The 17154-nt window shown below is 32.8% G+C and overlaps 1 protein-coding gene across 1 annotated transcript in view; it reads right to left on the bottom strand.

The window, feature by feature from the left end:
• The window catches only part of LOC145260546 (V-type proton ATPase subunit D-like), a 120035-nt gene that overhangs the window by 13803 nt on the left and 89078 nt on the right, over window positions 1–17154 (bottom strand). Inside the window, exons 2-4 of the mRNA XM_080118769.1 lie at window positions 15829–15946; window positions 13825–13972; window positions 165–209 (exon numbers count right to left, since the gene is read on the bottom strand). Coding sequence (XP_079974895.1) covers window positions 165–209; window positions 13825–13972; window positions 15829–15946 — 311 coding nt within the window. The remainder of the gene's footprint in view (window positions 1–164; window positions 210–13824; window positions 13973–15828; window positions 15947–17154) is intronic.

The following is a 17154-nucleotide window of genomic DNA, read 5'->3' as shown; positions in this document are numbered from 1 at the left end:
TCTTCCTCTAAATACTTGCATCATGAACTGAACAGGAGCATTATCCTGCTGGGATAATGGCATCTGAATCGGTCTGAAGTTGTTTTATGTCAAAAGATGAAATGGGGGAGAGAGTCAAATTTGCTATTTTTTTCTTGATTTCAGCAGAAAAAAGAAACACTTACTGTCACTACCATCTTGATAATGTTCGAAAATTGGTAAAGTCACACCTGAAATATAAAAACCAAAGAATTTGGATGCAAATACAATTTCATAAAAACTAAAAAACTTCTTAGATTATTCGAGTCACATCAATTACAAGCAAACGCACTCATTTGTAAAAACTATGACATGATTGGTTTGTTGCTAGCCACAATAGTAACAAAGACGGTATTGTTTCCATAATCCCACAAACACAATCTATGCCAAGACATGGTTATCTGGATGTATATCTACCAATTTTTGTTATTTGGATGTATTTCTACTAATTTTTGTTATTTGGATGTATTTCTACTAATTTTTGTTATTTGGATGTATATCTACTAATTTTTGTTATTTGGATGTACATCTACTAATTTTTGTTATTTGGATGTACATCTACTAATTTTTGTTATTTGGATGTACATCTACTAATTTTTGTTATTTGGATGTATTTCTACTAATTTTTGTTATTTGGATGTATTTCTACTAATTTTTGTTATTTGGATGTATTTCTACTAATTTTTGTTATTTGGATGTATATCTACTAATTTTTGTTATTTGGATGTACATCTACTAATTTTTGTTATTTGGATGTACATCTACTAATTTTTGTTATTTGGATGTATATCTACTAATTTTTGTTATTTGGATGTATTTCTACTAATTTTTGTTATTTGGATGTACATCTACTAATTTTTGTTATTTGGATGTATATCTACTAATTTTTGTTATTTGGATGTATTTCTACTAATTTTTGTTATTTGGATGTACATCTACTAATTTTTGTTATTTGGATGTATTTCTACTAATTTTTGTTATTTGGATGTATTTCTACTAATTTTTGTTATTTGGATGTATATCTACTAATTTTTGTTATTTGGATGTACATCTACTAATTTTTGTTATTTGGATGTACATCTACTAATTTTTGTTATTTGGATGTATTTCTACTAATTTTTGTTATTTGGATGTATTTCTACTAATTTTTGTTATTTGGATGTATTTCTACTAATTTTTGTTATTTGGATGTACATCTACTAATTTTTGTTATTTGGATGTATTTCTACTAATTTTTGTTATTTGGATGTATTTCTACTAATTTTTGTTATTTGGATGTATTTCTACTAATTTTTGTTATTTGGATGTACATCTACTAATTTTTGTTATTTGGATGTATTTCTACTAATTTTTGTTATTTGGATGTATATCTACTAATTTTTGTTATTTGGATGTACATCTACTAATTTTTGTTATTTGGATGTATTTCTACTAATTTTTGTTATTTGGATGTATTTCTACTAATTTTTGTTATTTGGATGTACATCTACTAATTTTTGTTATTTGGATGTACATCTACTAATTTTTGTTATTTGGATGTATTTCTACTAATTTTTGTTATTTGGATGTATTTCTACTAATTTTTGTTATTTGGATGTATATCTACTAATTTTTGTTATTTGGATGTACATCTACTAATTTTTGTTATTTGGATGTATTTCTACTAATTTTTGTTATTTGGATGTATTTCTACTAATTTTTGTTATTTGGATGTATTTCTACTAATTTTTGTTATTTGGATGTACATCTACTAATTTTTGTTATTTGGATGTATTTCTACTAATTTTTGTTATTTGGATGTATTTCTACTAATTTTTGTTATTTGGATGTATTTCTACTAATTTTTGTTATTTGGATGTACATCTACTAATTTTTGTTATTTGGATGTATTTCTACTAATTTTTGTTATTTGGATGTATATCTACTAATTTTTGTTATTTGGATGTACATCTACTAATTTTTGTTATTTGGATGTACATCTACTAATTTTTGTTATTTGGATGTATTTCTACTAATTTTTGTTATTTGGATGTATTTCTACTAATTTTTGTTATTTGGATGTATTTCTACTAATTTTTGTTATTTGGATGTATTTCTACTAATTTTTGTTATTTGGATGTATATCTACTAATTTTTGTTATTTGGATGTATTTCTACTAATTTTTGTTATTTGGATGTATTTCTACTAATTTTTGTTATTTGGATGTATTTCTACTAATTTTTGTTATTTGGATGTATTTCTACTAATTTTTGTTATTTGGATGTATTTCTACTAATTTTTGTTATTTGGATGTATTTCTACTAATTTTTGTTATTTGGATGTATTTCTACTAATTTTTGTTATTTGGATGTATTTCTACTAATTTTTGTTATTTGGATGTATTTCTACTAATTTTTGTTATTTGGATGTATATCTACTAATTTTTGTTATTTGGATGTATTTCTACTAATTTTTGTTATTTGGATGTATTTCTACTAATTTTTGTTATTTGGATGTATTTCTACTAATTTTTGTTATTTGGATGTATTTCTACTAATTTTTGTTATTTGGATGTATTTCTACTAATTTTTGTTATTTGGATGTATTTCTACTAATTTTTGTTATTTGGATGTATTTCTACTAATTTTTTCTTATTTGGATGTATTTCTACTAATTTTTGTTATTTGGATGTATTTCTACTAATTTTTGTTATTTGGATGTATATCTACTAATTTTTGTTATTTGGATGTATATCTACTAATTTTTGTTATTTGGATGTATTTCTACTAATTTTTGTTATTTGGATGTATTTCTACTAATTTTTGTTATTTGGATGTACATCTACTAATTTTTGTTATTTGGATGTATTTCTACTAATTTTTGTTATTTGGATGTATTTCTACTAATTTTTGTTATTTGGATGTATTTCTACTAATTTTTTCTTATTTGGATGTATTTCTACTAATTTTTGTTATTTGGATGTATTTCTACTAATTTTTGTTATTTGGATGTATATCTACTAATTTTTGTTATTTGGATGTATTTCTACTAATTTTTGTTATTTGGATGTACATCTACTAATTTTTGTTATTTGGATGTATTTCTACTAATTTTTGTTATTTTGATGTATATCTACTAATTTTTTCTTATTTGGATGTATTTCTACTAATTTTTGTTATTTGGATGTATTTCTACTAATTTTTTCTTATTTGGATGTATTTCTACTAATTTTTGTTATTTGGATGTATTTCTACTAATTTTTGTTATTTGGATGTATATCTACTAATTTTTGTTATTTGGATGTATATCTACTAATTTTTGTTATTTGGATGTATTTCTACTAATTTTTGTTATTTGGATGTATTTCTACTAATTTTTGTTATTTGGATGTACATCTACTAATTTTTGTTATTTGGATGTATTTCTACTAATTTTTGTTATTTGGATGTATTTCTACTAATTTTTGTTATTTGGATGTATTTCTACTAATTTTTTCTTATTTGGATGTATTTCTACTAATTTTTGTTATTTGGATGTATTTCTACTAATTTTTGTTATTTGGATGTATATCTACTAATTTTTGTTATTTGGATGTATTTCTACTAATTTTTGTTATTTGGATGTACATCTACTAATTTTTGTTATTTGGATGTATATCTACTAATTTTCATTATTTTATTAATTTGTGGAAAAGGCAATTGTTTGTATGTCTGTCTTATTTATTGAGTTAGTAAAGAAGAATTTTTTCTCCCTAGTCAAACTATGTTAACAATGTTATAGTTTAGCTTTCTTGTTGCCTATTGGTCTTACCAAATTCCAGGACAAGAATTTATCTAGTCTGGTGGATTATCCAACTTAGTTATGTCATCGATTGGAGAATATGCACCATGTAGCCATGCATAAAGGATGTATCTTAACTTTGAATATTATGTTATTTTGAATATTTGATCATGTAAGATGATGAACTATCCTCATGCTAAGTTGTAATGGCAAACTCTTGCACAAAAAAAAGATATTCAAAGATGTGTTTAGTATCAAAATTCTCTTCTTTCTGTATGTATATAAAGCCAAAAACTACACAAGACACACTAATAAAGTTGATATATTCTATTTCATTATTATCTCAAAGAGTATAAACCATTTTTAAAAAATTGAACCAAAATACCCTTACTTGGCCTTTGAGTTAGGATCACAATCTTGGCCGTAGCACGAATGGTGGTGTGAAAAGGGGTTGAATGTTTTTCTGATCAGAATCTGACTGCGTTCTTTAAGCATAATGTCAAGGTCAAGATAGATGAGATTACATTCAGAAGCATGGCGCACACTGCTTCTGCTCCTGTAAGACCCCAGCTTGTTGCGTAAGTTTTTAGTCTTTTTTTTTGTTTTTTACATAGGCGTCACCACTTATCAAGGACGAGAGGCCACTCGAGGATAAGGGTTAAAGAGTGTACAGTAGTCAACAGGACAATATAGTAATTGATAGTAATGGAAGTTTGGTAAATTTGTTAACTTAAGTGGAATGGCTCATCAGAAACTTGTTTACGTTGGACTTGAAGACAACCATATTATAGACAGCTGGAAAGCAGGAAAACAGAAGACAGTTCCACAGGCGTGCAGTTCTAAGAAAGAAGTTTTGATCATAAAATCTACATTTAGGTTTAGGCACAGATAAAGAGTGGGGGGAATTATTGATAGTGATTTCAGCTAGACGAGTGTTTCTTATGAAAGTTTGGCGAGGGTGGGGAACCATAGATTGAAGCTCATTTGAACACTTTCCATGAAAATAACGATAAAGCAGAGACAAACTTGCAACATCTCTTCTACGAGATAGAGGTTGCAGCGAAAAGAAAAGGACATCTCCCATGAGGCCATGAAATCTATTTTGAACTCTATCAAGGCAGGACAAGTCCTGCCCAGATGTGGCAACAGTATTCCATCCTTGGACATACCTGGCTCTTATATAGATAGAGAATTGCATCAGCAGTGAGACATCTACTGGATCGATAGAAGGATCCGACCATTTTTTCAGCGGCCTTGGCAACAGATTTGATGTACGTATTCCATTTAAGATTAGGAGTAAAGGTCAAGCTCAGAAGCTAGTCTCTTAGCTAGTCGAGTAAATGACCCCTTTCCCTCCCGCTAATAAGAAGCCTCCAAGCTGTCCATTCTCCATTTTAAAAAGTATTTCTTTTCACCCCTGGCCTCTCTCAAGTTTCATTCATCTTGGAAAGACATCACTCACTCTTAAACTTTCTCACCATTTTTTTTACTTTTTCTTTCCCATTTAGATCTCACCAACGAATTAGAGACTGGCCTGCTTTTTTTTCGGTTCCAAACAAAACAAAAAAAACTGTATATTATTTTTTTGAGATGAGGTTTCAGAATTTGTGTGTTTATTTTTTGCAGACTTATCCTCATCTTCATAGTTGTTTCATCAGATTTCAACCAACACTTCCTCTGGCCTTCTTCAGATGGTTAGCTGTGATATGATAGGGATGCTGAGTCATGTAACTGTATCTCCAGTAATTACTTCAGGGCCTGTGGCAAAATGGATAGAGGCATTGAGTCTCTATAGTTCCAAGTGAGCACTGTCTGAAGATAGCGGTTTCAATCCTATCCAAATCAGATGATTAGTTGGCCAAAAACGTGATGAGACAACAACTATGGAAAGCAGTAATTACAAACTCAGAATTTCTTGTCATGGTTAACATCTGAAGAAGACCCGAGGAAGTGTTGGCTGAAACATGGTGAAACAACAATTATAAAGATGAAGATAACAGTCTGCAAAAAAATATACGAACCAAAAAATAGTCGGAAGTCTATTATTTAGAAACAGTTACTTACTAACCAAATTTTGTATTCTTTCTTTTATCTCTAATCCACACTAATGAAATGATTGTATATAGTGTTAGGGTCCTAGGCCTTGAAAACGTAAGATCCAACGTGGCGGATGTAAGATTCACGACAGAGTGGAAAATCAGATAACAGCGACATTATGGGGTGTCGGAGGCATCGGGTGATGACAGACTATTTTTAGAAGATGCAAAGCCGAACGCCATGAGATGAGATCGTCACCACACGTACGGGGGCATCAGCGAAAGGAGAGAGGGAGAGACAAAAGAAAAGGGGAGGCCGAGTTGGCAGTTGGTAGGGATAGGTGTATTTCACTCGGCTCCAAAAAAAAATCAAAAGCGTTGAAAAGCAAGAAACTTTAAAAATTTCTTCTCCACGTGGTTCACTGAATGATCACCAGATTGGACCCACATGAAAAGCAGGTCTGTAAATTTCTCTTCATCTATCCCCACCAAAAGGACATTTAGATTGTTTGCAACCCAGCGTTTGAATCGACCATATTTTATTGGTGCAAATGTACCACTCAACAAACTGTTGATTCCATCTCAGAACTAACCATCCCCACTTTTCTCTGGGACTGAAGGTGACTGCCTTTCTCTTCTATCATAATAGAACATTTTCACTCCGCAGTTTGGTTATTGTAAGAAATAAAATCCCACAAAAAAATTTAAAACTATATTTCTGCTTATTATTACATTTTGACGTTTTTGTCTTGTATTTGTGCTTTGCTTTTAACCGCCTTTTGTGGAGACCCGGAAAAATCTAATAGATAACTAAATTTGTTTATACTCGACTGGAGTCAGGCGATAAGCTTGATGGGAAACCAGTCAAGTGGCCACCCTTGGTAGTAAAGTCCCTTACTCTTCTCTAAGCTGGTGCATGCAGGCGGCGTCATCCGGGAGATCTCATATCGTAAAGGTGCACGTATGACCCTAAATCTATGTACTGGGGTCAAAATTAATGCTGTGCCTTTAAAACTGGATCAAGGATGTAACAATAGAGGTTGTTATTTATTTTCAAGTAGCAGTACCCACTAATCAGCGTTGCCCAGTGGAAACGTGCCCCCCCCTCCTCTCCGAAAATAAAATTGAAGTACAGTTGTTGCTGCTCAACCTCCTCATGTTACAAGCAGCTTTCGGAATAGACACCCCCAACTCCTCATGGTAAAAACGGCTATTGGAATGGATACCCCAACCTCCCCTTGTCAAGAACTGCTAGAGAGTGGTGGTGTAGTAAGGATATTGAGCAAGCCCCAGCCGTAAAAAGAAATTATTTTCAATAGCAGTGAGGGTAAAAACTTTGAAAAACTTAGACGCAGTAGACAGAGAGAGGTGAAAAAACAGAAAAAAAGTAGTAGGGAGGCATGTAAAGTGAAGGATGAAAAGAAGGAGAAAAAAAAAAGCCATCTATTCAGCTGTCGAGAGAGTCTGAGTTTTGACAGATTACATTATCAGACAGTTTTAAATATGGAAATTAACCACTCCCAAAAAATGAAAAATGTGGCTCATTATTTTTTGTGTTGTTACATAGTTTTTAATGCTTTTTAGTTGATCCAATCTGCAGTTTAAATAACTGCTGACATTTACAGTTTAACAGAAAAATTTCTGTGTTTACATTGAAGGGGGGGGGGCATAATGAAAAAGAAACACAATTTAAGTTGTGGTAATGTTGACTGGTGCTCTCTCTATTTATCTATATATATATATATATATATGTAGACATCTGTGAATCTACCTATCTATCTATGGATCATTCGGTTTGGTACCATATTCGTATGTAAACAAAACAGACAAATCTCACTCTCTGTCGCTCCTTCTGTAAACACATTTAGAGAGAGAGAGAAAGAGATAGGGAGAGAGAAAGAGAGAGGAAGGAAGAGAGAAGCAATTAAGTCCGAGCAGCTAAATCGGTTTATTTAATGTAAAGCGCTGGCATCGTGTATCTGTAGATGCCATATTGGATAAGCTCCTGCGCATTTGTTTCATTTTATAGACTCGTAATCTGCAATAAAGGATCGGTCTGATCTAAGCCAATGAGAATAGCTTGAATGCTTTAAGGGAGAATTTATTTTTGGAATTGGCGAATGGGAAGGTAATGTTTGTGCTATGAGTTTATGAATCAGTTATGAAGGGTGTAACTACAATATTCGTACCATGTGTATAATAACAGGCGGTGTTTACTGGGATCGGTAGGAGGACTTTAATAATAGAGGGAAAAAATTGGGACTACTTCCTCTATATGTTAATGCAATGGTGCTGGTGTAGCTCCTCAGATGTAATCTAGGATTTTATTTAAACACCTGGATGTGCCAGGAAAGTCTTCATAAAGTTACATAAGATAGTGGCTGATAGGCTAGACATAAAAAATTTGTATCTGTTACTGTAAACCTATGGTATTTTGGTCCAGAGGGGAATTCTACAATCAAATTCTTATATAAAGGATAAAATATTTTTTAAAAACAATTTGGAAATTTTAAGTAGGATGATCCCTGAAGTAAATGAAATATCATGGTGACTGAGGATTCTAGCTAGGAGTAGGATAGATACATTTTAGGTATACTGACAAAAGGATGACTAACAACACCCATTTTCCCACACTTTCGAATCGCCTTGTGCCTAATTTGTTATAAATGTAAATTTTTTATGCTTTGTGCAAATAAATAATTTAAAGTGTAGTATCTGTTCTGTCTTCAATCAGAGGAGGGGAAATTCTTCTGGACTGGAAAGAAGGAATGAGAAGACGAGAGATAGGAGAAAGAGGGAGATAGGGAAAGATGTTACACACGTTCATTTTAGCTTTCCGCTTCGTTATCCATGCCACTGAACAATACTGGATATTCCTGTTAGACTATGGTGTACAGTCATCAACAACTCCTCAAAACTGCATATGCAGGACATAAAATGATGTACAATTGTCAGGAAATATTATTTCCGAAATGCATAGGAGCATAGGAGGGGTTATTTAATGCCAAAACAGTATCAATTGCAAATGGGTTCATTGTAGACTTATGTGAATACAAGTTGCTATTTTTACTTTACCTGGTTTGATACATTTCTAAATGGTATTAGTTAATATGATTTTATACAATTTTGTCATGATCAATATAATATCAAATTATTATAAATGATTAGTGATATTTACCCAGCATTTTCGGTGTGGAAATATATTGCTGATCAAATAATTTAAAACATGTTTATAATTTTGCTTTGAAAGTTAAAAATAACATTTGCAATATGAGATAAAATATTAAAAAAAAACGTTTTCTTAAAATAAAAAAATATTTGTTCTTACAGTTGTAAAATGACAAATGACTTCAATGAATAAAAACAAATTTATTTCTTTTGAAATTTCAAAAATACAAAGAAAAATAATGATTTTAATATTTAAGCCTCATTTTTAATACTGACTTTTACTGATTTTTTTTAGGAAACAAAGCAAATGTATTTAAAAAAAGTGAATTTCATATCTTTATGTGCTAATAATATATTTTAGTTATTTTTATGCGCTTAAGCGATAAGTACTCTCAGTGATCTAAGATGGAAAATTTCAATGGTATTTTTAGATTATTAAAAAATGTAACCGTTATTAAAACTTATTTGAATGTTCTGTTAACATGTAAGGTTCTATAACACACAAAAACATTCATCTTTTATGTATACAGAATGGGAACATGTATAGATTGTCTGACGATGGTCATATTTAGTCTTTTTATTTCTTTAAAAACAGGAAGCATTTGAGAGAAGATAAAAACCTTGCTGCAAATTGTGTTTTTCTCTAATTTTAATTTAAATCATATGTAAAACTTTTTTAAAAATGTGTTCAACCACAATTGAAAGTGATTTGAAAGATTCCTTTTCATTGGCTACTATACCAAGATGTAGGGGAGGGCGCCGTTCCTTTCTCCATGTTAGTCCATTTTATAATGCTGAGTGTCTAGCAAAGGGGCATTAAAAAACCATTGTTTTAGTCATTGGTATAACTCGACTGATGTATTGAACTCCAATCACCCATTATCAAACACTATCATACAAAATGTGCTAATTAAACACAATTACAGATTCTCAAATTTTTTTTTTTTACAAGGTGGTCACCACTTATCAAGGCCCGGAAGCCACTCAGGAATAAGGGTTATTGTAAGTACAGTACATTAGTGTGGAGATTTAATAAATTTACTTAAGGGGGTGGTTCATTAGGAATTTGTTTACATTGGACTTGAAGACATCCAGATTGTAGTCAGGTGGGAAGCAAGCAGATGGAACAGAGTTCCACAGGCGTGCAGTTCTAAGAAAGAAGCTTTGTTCATGGAATCTACGTTTTGGTTTTGGCACAGATAAAGAGTGGGGAAAATTTTTGACAGTGGATTCAGTTAGACGGGTGTATTTTGTAAAAGATTGGTGAGGGGGGGGACCAGAGATTGGAGTTCAGACGAGCACCTGACATGGAAATAACGATAAAACAAAGATAGGCTCGCAATGTCTCTTCTGTGGGAGAGAGGTTGCAGGAAACAGAAAAGGGCATCCCCCGCTAAGCCACGAAGTCTATTTTGTACTCTGTCAAGGCAGGATAGGCTGTTTTTAGCAGCTCCTGCCCAGATGTGGCAGCAGTATTCCATACTTGGACGTATTTGGCTTTTATATAGATAGAAACTTGCATCAGTAAGATATCTTCTGGAGCGGTAGAAGGATCCCACCATCTTTCCAGCAACCTTGGCAACAGACGATGTACATGTTCCATTTCAGATCAGGAGTAAAGGTCAAGCCCAGAAGCTTGTGAAAACATGGGGCTTCTCCTAGACGAGAGCCATCCATTTCAATTGATGCCAGATGGGGATTAGAGCGTTGATGATGTAAAGATAGGAGTTTGGTTTTAGATGCATTAAAGGTAACCAGCCACGTCTTCCCCCACTAAACCACGCGCTCGAGATCAGAGGAGAGAGAATCAGAGAGAACTTTGTCATTTACAGCCTTTGATGTGTTGCCGTAGATGGTCGTGTCATCAGCATAGATGTCAACGAATGATTTAAGTATGTGTTTAGGGAGATCATTGATGTAGATCAGGAAGAGTTGGGCCCAGAATGGACCCTTGAGGAACTCCAGCATTAATACTGCAGGCCTCTGATTTTTGTCCATTGACCACTACTCTTATGAGCCTATCAGAGAGAAATCATTTAATCATAGAGAAAACATTTCCAGTTATACCGTAGCTGGAAATCTTGTGAAGTAGGCCTTTATGCCATACCTTGTCAAAGGCCTTTGATATGTCAAGAGCAATTGCCCTAGAAGGGAAGCCTTTGTCAAGAGATTCACTAATCCGTTAGCACATCTGCGGTAGATCTTGCAGAACGGAAACCATATTGTGTGTCACTAAGAAGATTATTTCTGCTGAGGTGGTTGACTATTTCTCTATTTAAAATGGATTCCAGCAACTTACTCATGACACACAGAAGACTTATTGGTCTGTATTGAGAGGGAGATGACTTTTCACCTGAATTCTTAAATACATGGCATACTGATGAGGTTTTTGAGGGTGTTGGAAAGCACTTCTCCTTAAGGCAATGCTTAAACAGTTTTGTAAGTATGGGAGCAAGTTCTGGTTGAAGCTTTTTTGACACTATAATTGGGATGCCGTCAGGGCCAGTTGCTTTACTGGAATCAAGGTTCTTGATTAGCTTGGCGACCTCATGCACAGATATTTGTATGTTACCTAGTGTGTTCTGTGTTATAGGAGGAAATATGGGGAGTTAATGGCCTTCGTCGCATAGGGTAGAATTAGCTGCAAGTTTTTGGCAAATAGTTTGGCCTTGTCTGATGCTGACGAGATGACCTCTGGTCCATTGATAATGGTTGGGATAGAACGCACACTTCTGTTCAGGATCCTATTTGTTATTTGCCAAAACTGGTGGGAACCAAGCCGCTCTGATCAGCTACTTTGGATTTAACAGACTGGGCATATAGCTCTCTTGTATTTTTTATTACTCTTTTACAGTGGTTGTTGGCATTCCTGAAAGCAGCTTTAGTCTCAGTGCATCTATTACGTTGGTAGCTATGGAAAAAGTGATTTCTGTGCGCGATGGCAGCAACACATTCTGGGGAGAACAATGGCTGGCTGTTAGGTTTTTGTTGGAATTTTTTAGATGGTATGAATCGGTCTATGCCTACAATTAACCATTCGGTCAGGTCTGATACTATAGAGGATATATCCTTTTTAAACATGGAATGCAGAGGTAGATCAGATATGAATGTACGGAAGCTATCCCAGTCAGCCATGGAGTATCGGTATACAGTACGGTGGAGGGGTACGTCTGGGGACTTATTACATTTCATTTTATCTTAACTAATACGACGGAGTGGTTGGAGGATCCTAGAGGAGAAAGAACGGAACATGAGCATAGCTCAGGGGAAGTTGAGAGAAAAGGTCTAGGAGGCTTGCATATTGACCTGTAGTATCGGGCACACGGGTGGGCTCGCAAACAATCTGAGTGAGGTCATAAGCAATGGCAAAATCATGACAAAACCTCCCGTCATCATCTGTCTTACTTGAGTGGGTCAGCCATTCCACGTTATGGACATTGAAGTCACAACAGATGTGGATGTTAGCCGAGGGATGTGCAGACAGAATGTGGTCTATTTTCTCAGATATACTCTTAAAGATAGTAAGTCTACTATTATGGGGCCGATAGAGGGCAAATATAAATGCAGTGGTGTAAGCAAGTGATACCCGGAAGCACATATAAGGTAAATTAGGATCTTCTCTAGAGATATCCCTGCCACACGGGAAGCCATCTTTAATGTAGGTACATATTCCATGCCCATGGCAATCTTGGGGGTCAGATTTAGATGTTAAGTTAGAGTATCCGTTAATTATGAACTCATCTAGGGAAGTGGTCGGCCCTATTCCAGTTTTGCTTAGAAAGAATATGTCCGGTTTCATCTCCTGTAATTGGGTTTCAACCTCTGGAAGGTTGGAACGTAGACTCCTGATGTTGTAGAAGGAGACATGGGAGTAGGAGTCTACGTTGGAAGATGGGGTTCTAGGTTTATTCGAGTTTTTTAACAATTTAAAAAAAAAAAAAAACTAATTGAGTGTTTGCAGGGCTTAGCTCCATAAAATTAGGTTTTCTTAACCCATAACTTCAGTTGGGAAAGTTGTATTTTTAACATTCACCATAGCAGCATATTTTTAACGACTTTGAAGTATTTTACAAGTTTGACCTCTTGAATTTATTAAAAGGAGTTAATAAATCACTCTTAGTATTATGAACTTGTCCATCTTGTGCAATGATCATTCTAGGTTTGATTACCATTCATACGTTCAAAGAAATTTTCTAGTTGAAATTGCAAGTAAGGAGTTTGAAGTAAAAAATTACAATATGATTTTTTTTTTTTTTAAATTACACTAGTTTAATCTTGCTCATTTTGCAGTGTTGATTTTCAATTTTCATCTTTATTTTATCACATTATAATTAGTATAAAGAAAAATTTTTGTAACATTTGGTGAAAAAAATGCTATTCAATATTTGCAAGAGAGCATAAATAACTACAATTATTTTATTTATATACTTTTTATTTGGCCATAAACAGTTAAAATTATGTTTTTAAGCAAAAATAATTTGCTTTGAACTGATGCAGAATACCATTTATATCTACTTTTTTGTGAAAAAAGTCATTTAGTTAAAAATTTATTTATATTGTGTTAATTTCTTTAAACATCCAATTAAAAAAAAACCTTTAGACTTATGTGAGATTTGAACTCTGATAATATAAAAACTACTGGCTTAGAAATGCGTACTCTGTCTATATCAAATTTGTCTTCTAATGAAATAATAAAACTAAAATACAAATAATAAGTCTCCCTCATTTCCAACAGCCTTGTATATGAATAAAATGAACTTCATAAATGACACTATCAGTTTATCTGGCAGTTTAACTTTGTAGTTTCTATTGCTCTATCCTTAATGATAGTGGTTAACTCACCGGCTACATTGTCTTTCTTGGAGCGAACTTTAATCTGTGCCTTATTAACATTTTGGAGGACAATATGGTTGAAATCACCAGTTGTAAATTTAGCTTCAGCCAGAGAGAACGATGCCTCCTTCATGATCTCCCCCATAAGCATTTTAGTCTGGAATAAAAAGATAAATGAAAAACAAAAAATTAATAATAAAGACAATGAAAAACTATATATTAAAAGAAAATAGAAGAAATAAAGACATTTTTTTGGAGTAAGCATGGCACATTATATATTTATTGCAACTCAAATCATAAAATTTCTTTATAAAAAAGTAATGTTTTGTCATCTCCTATTCCATTCTTTAATAAAAATGAAATCCAATTGTGCACAGTGGGTGCACGACAATTCATTAAAGATGCATATGCGTGTGCAGTAGAGAGCATTGGGTGTAGTTTCAATGAATTCATGAAGTATGATCGTTTTAAAAAGATGCAGTACCTCAGCAGCCAACAACTGATGCAGACTGCTCCATACTTCAACAATTTTAAGCATGAAAAAATGTTTTGGAAAATCATGGAAGCCGTGTCAGTTTCTGACTTTATATGTTTGTGTGTGTTAGATACAGATCAAAAAGTTGCTCAAAATTGTTGGCAAGATAATAATTTGATGGGTATTTACTAAGTTGGTTGCTAAACGTCTGAATTTCAATGAATTCACGCTCAGGAAAGTAAGACATTCAGAGTATGGCAGGTGTGTGATGGAGGGTATTCATTTGGTTGCATGTCTCTAAACGGTTTCCAAATGGTCTGAGCAAGATGATGCGATTTTTAAGTGTTGAGACTCCATAGTTGCATACAGTTTAAATAGTTGAAGTGCAGCTAACTAATGACAAGACAACCTCAGCCTCCTTGGCAATTTTTAAGATGTGCTTTGTTTAACAGAAATCACTGCTGACTGGTTTATGTCACATTCATCTGAAAAATTTTTAATATTATCTCGAGTTTGTGGATACTGAATTTTTTCTCTAAAAATTCATGGATCTACACTTGACCACAACTAGTTTCAGTTTGCAGTCCGTTGTTGCACTGAACAATTGAAGAAATTTTTACAAATTTTATCTTGTGATAAATGAAAATTAATCTGAAGCAATAATTATTATCTAAACATAGGACAAAATCTTGGACAAAAAAAAGTACTATGATGACACAGAAGCACAAATTTCACTGTTTATATAAGATACATTTGAACAGTTAACACACTGAATCTTCTCGAGCGGAACCCTTTATTTACTTCATGGAGGTAGCATGCTCTTGTTCCATCAGCCATGACTGATTGGATAGATGTCCTAAGTAATTTGCAATTGTATTTTTCGGTTGCCCATACTGAGGATTGAACCTTTAAGAGAACATCATTTTTACAATTGATTTTTCCAAGTACTTTAACCACTGTGCCACAGGTCCTTGATATCTCCAACCAAGTGATGAAAGACATAATCTTTACATATTGGCTGTAACAGAATCATATAACCAAATTAAAGCTTCATAAAATGAGTAAATCTAACACTAAAATCTTCAATTATATTGTTCCATAAATATATTTTCTAATATTACTTTACATCTTGTAGCACTGAAAAGTTTTTTGTTATGTTGAAAAAAGTTCGAATTCAAAGAAATTTCACTATATTTATTTTTTGCACACTGAACTAGGTGGTAAGAATGTCTGATTTTTTGTTTTGATAATTATAATCTTTACTTCCTAATCAAACAAATACTCTGAAAGAATTTAACATTTTAGATCCAACATGCATTACAAGCCACATGGAATAATTCACGAATTTGTTGGATACCTTTTGTAAGGAATCTGTGCCTCACATTCGTAATGAAGGATGAAGCAATGGAGAGATGTACAGAATGGCAGTGTAAACTTTAAATGTGACTTAGACGTGTAAAATGAAATGACATTCATTAACAAAAAGAAAATGCCAGTAGAAAGAAATTGAAGGAGAAACAACACAAAAAAGGTCTCACCTCAATGATTCTCTTTAGGATGGCTCGAAACCTCAATGTAAGCGCATCAGCTTTCTTCTTCAGTAAACTATGACCTTTTTGGGCACCCTTCAGCCTGCCCTTCATCAGGGTCAGGGCCCTATAAAAAGAAAAAAAGCAACTTTTACCGATAATGAAAATATTTTACTTTTTATTTACATATGAGTCACCACTTATCAAGACTAAAATACACTCAAGGATGAGAATGAGAGTCGAATAATGAATACTATGAGAGGATTGAAAATATCCACATACCATCCATTTAAAAAATCTAAGAAAACAGCAATTATTCTCCATTGGTCAGAACCATCACTCATAAAATGTGAGAACGAAAAGACAAAATATGGGGGAAGGCAAAATTCGAGAGATTGCTAAAAGCAATAAAGTTCTATTTTTACTCTCCATGATTTTGTATTGAAACAAATAGATTTTGTTTGATTTACAATTTATGGACACTAAAAAGCTGCATTAGTCGAGCTAAGAGTATGGCAGGGGGCATTTAATTATCTATACAATGATGTGTTCCGGTATTTCATGTTCGTACATTATCACCTTTCAAACACATTTTTAAAAAATGAGATTGTCTGATCAGCACAGATCATGATTCGTGATTAATCCGATGTCACTAAGGTAAACAAGTTAAACTTTACCCATTAATGAATTGTGATATTCATTTTATTGAGTTGAATATTTAGCCAACAATTATGATAAGATGATAATATTTATTGTTTTAAAAATAAATTGCTACAATTTTAAATCAACAATTTCTTTTATTTAATGCATATTTAGTTGACAATGACAATTATTTTTATGAAAGAAGAAAAAGGTGTTTTTTTCTTCACAGAATGATGGAATTCTTTTAATGGAATTTTTTAAAGAGATATCCTGAAGAAATACATTGAAATTCAAAGAACTAAATCACAGAACCAACATCTGGTAATTGATCCTTACGAGTCAAGAAACCCAGTGTTTATTATGTTCAAGCCTTTAACTTAAAAAGTTTTCACGTTTTACAGAGAATCTACTGTTGATTTTATAAAATTATTTTTATAAAATGGCATGAATTAAAGTTTAGCATGCAAAAATCAATTATCATGGTTTAATTGTGCTCTAAACAGAAACATTCATTTCAAACACATCCCCGTCTTATTAAAGAACCTTGCATGGTGATAAAACTTCTCAAATGCACTAGTGATGTTAGGTAATTTGGTCAAAATCAGATTTTTTTTAGTATCAATTTTCAATACTTATCTGAGCCATTCCAATACAAACCTTATCTAAGACCACCTCCAAACACAGTGTATTTGT

Source organism: Euprymna scolopes, chromosome 36 (assembly GCF_053919585.1).
Source record: "Euprymna scolopes isolate OS-2025 chromosome 36, ASM5391958v1, whole genome shotgun sequence".
Taxonomy (NCBI): domain Eukaryota; kingdom Metazoa; phylum Mollusca; class Cephalopoda; order Sepiida; family Sepiolidae; genus Euprymna; species Euprymna scolopes.
Note: the sequence above shows the minus strand (reverse complement) of the source record. Positions and strands in the feature narration are given on the sequence as shown.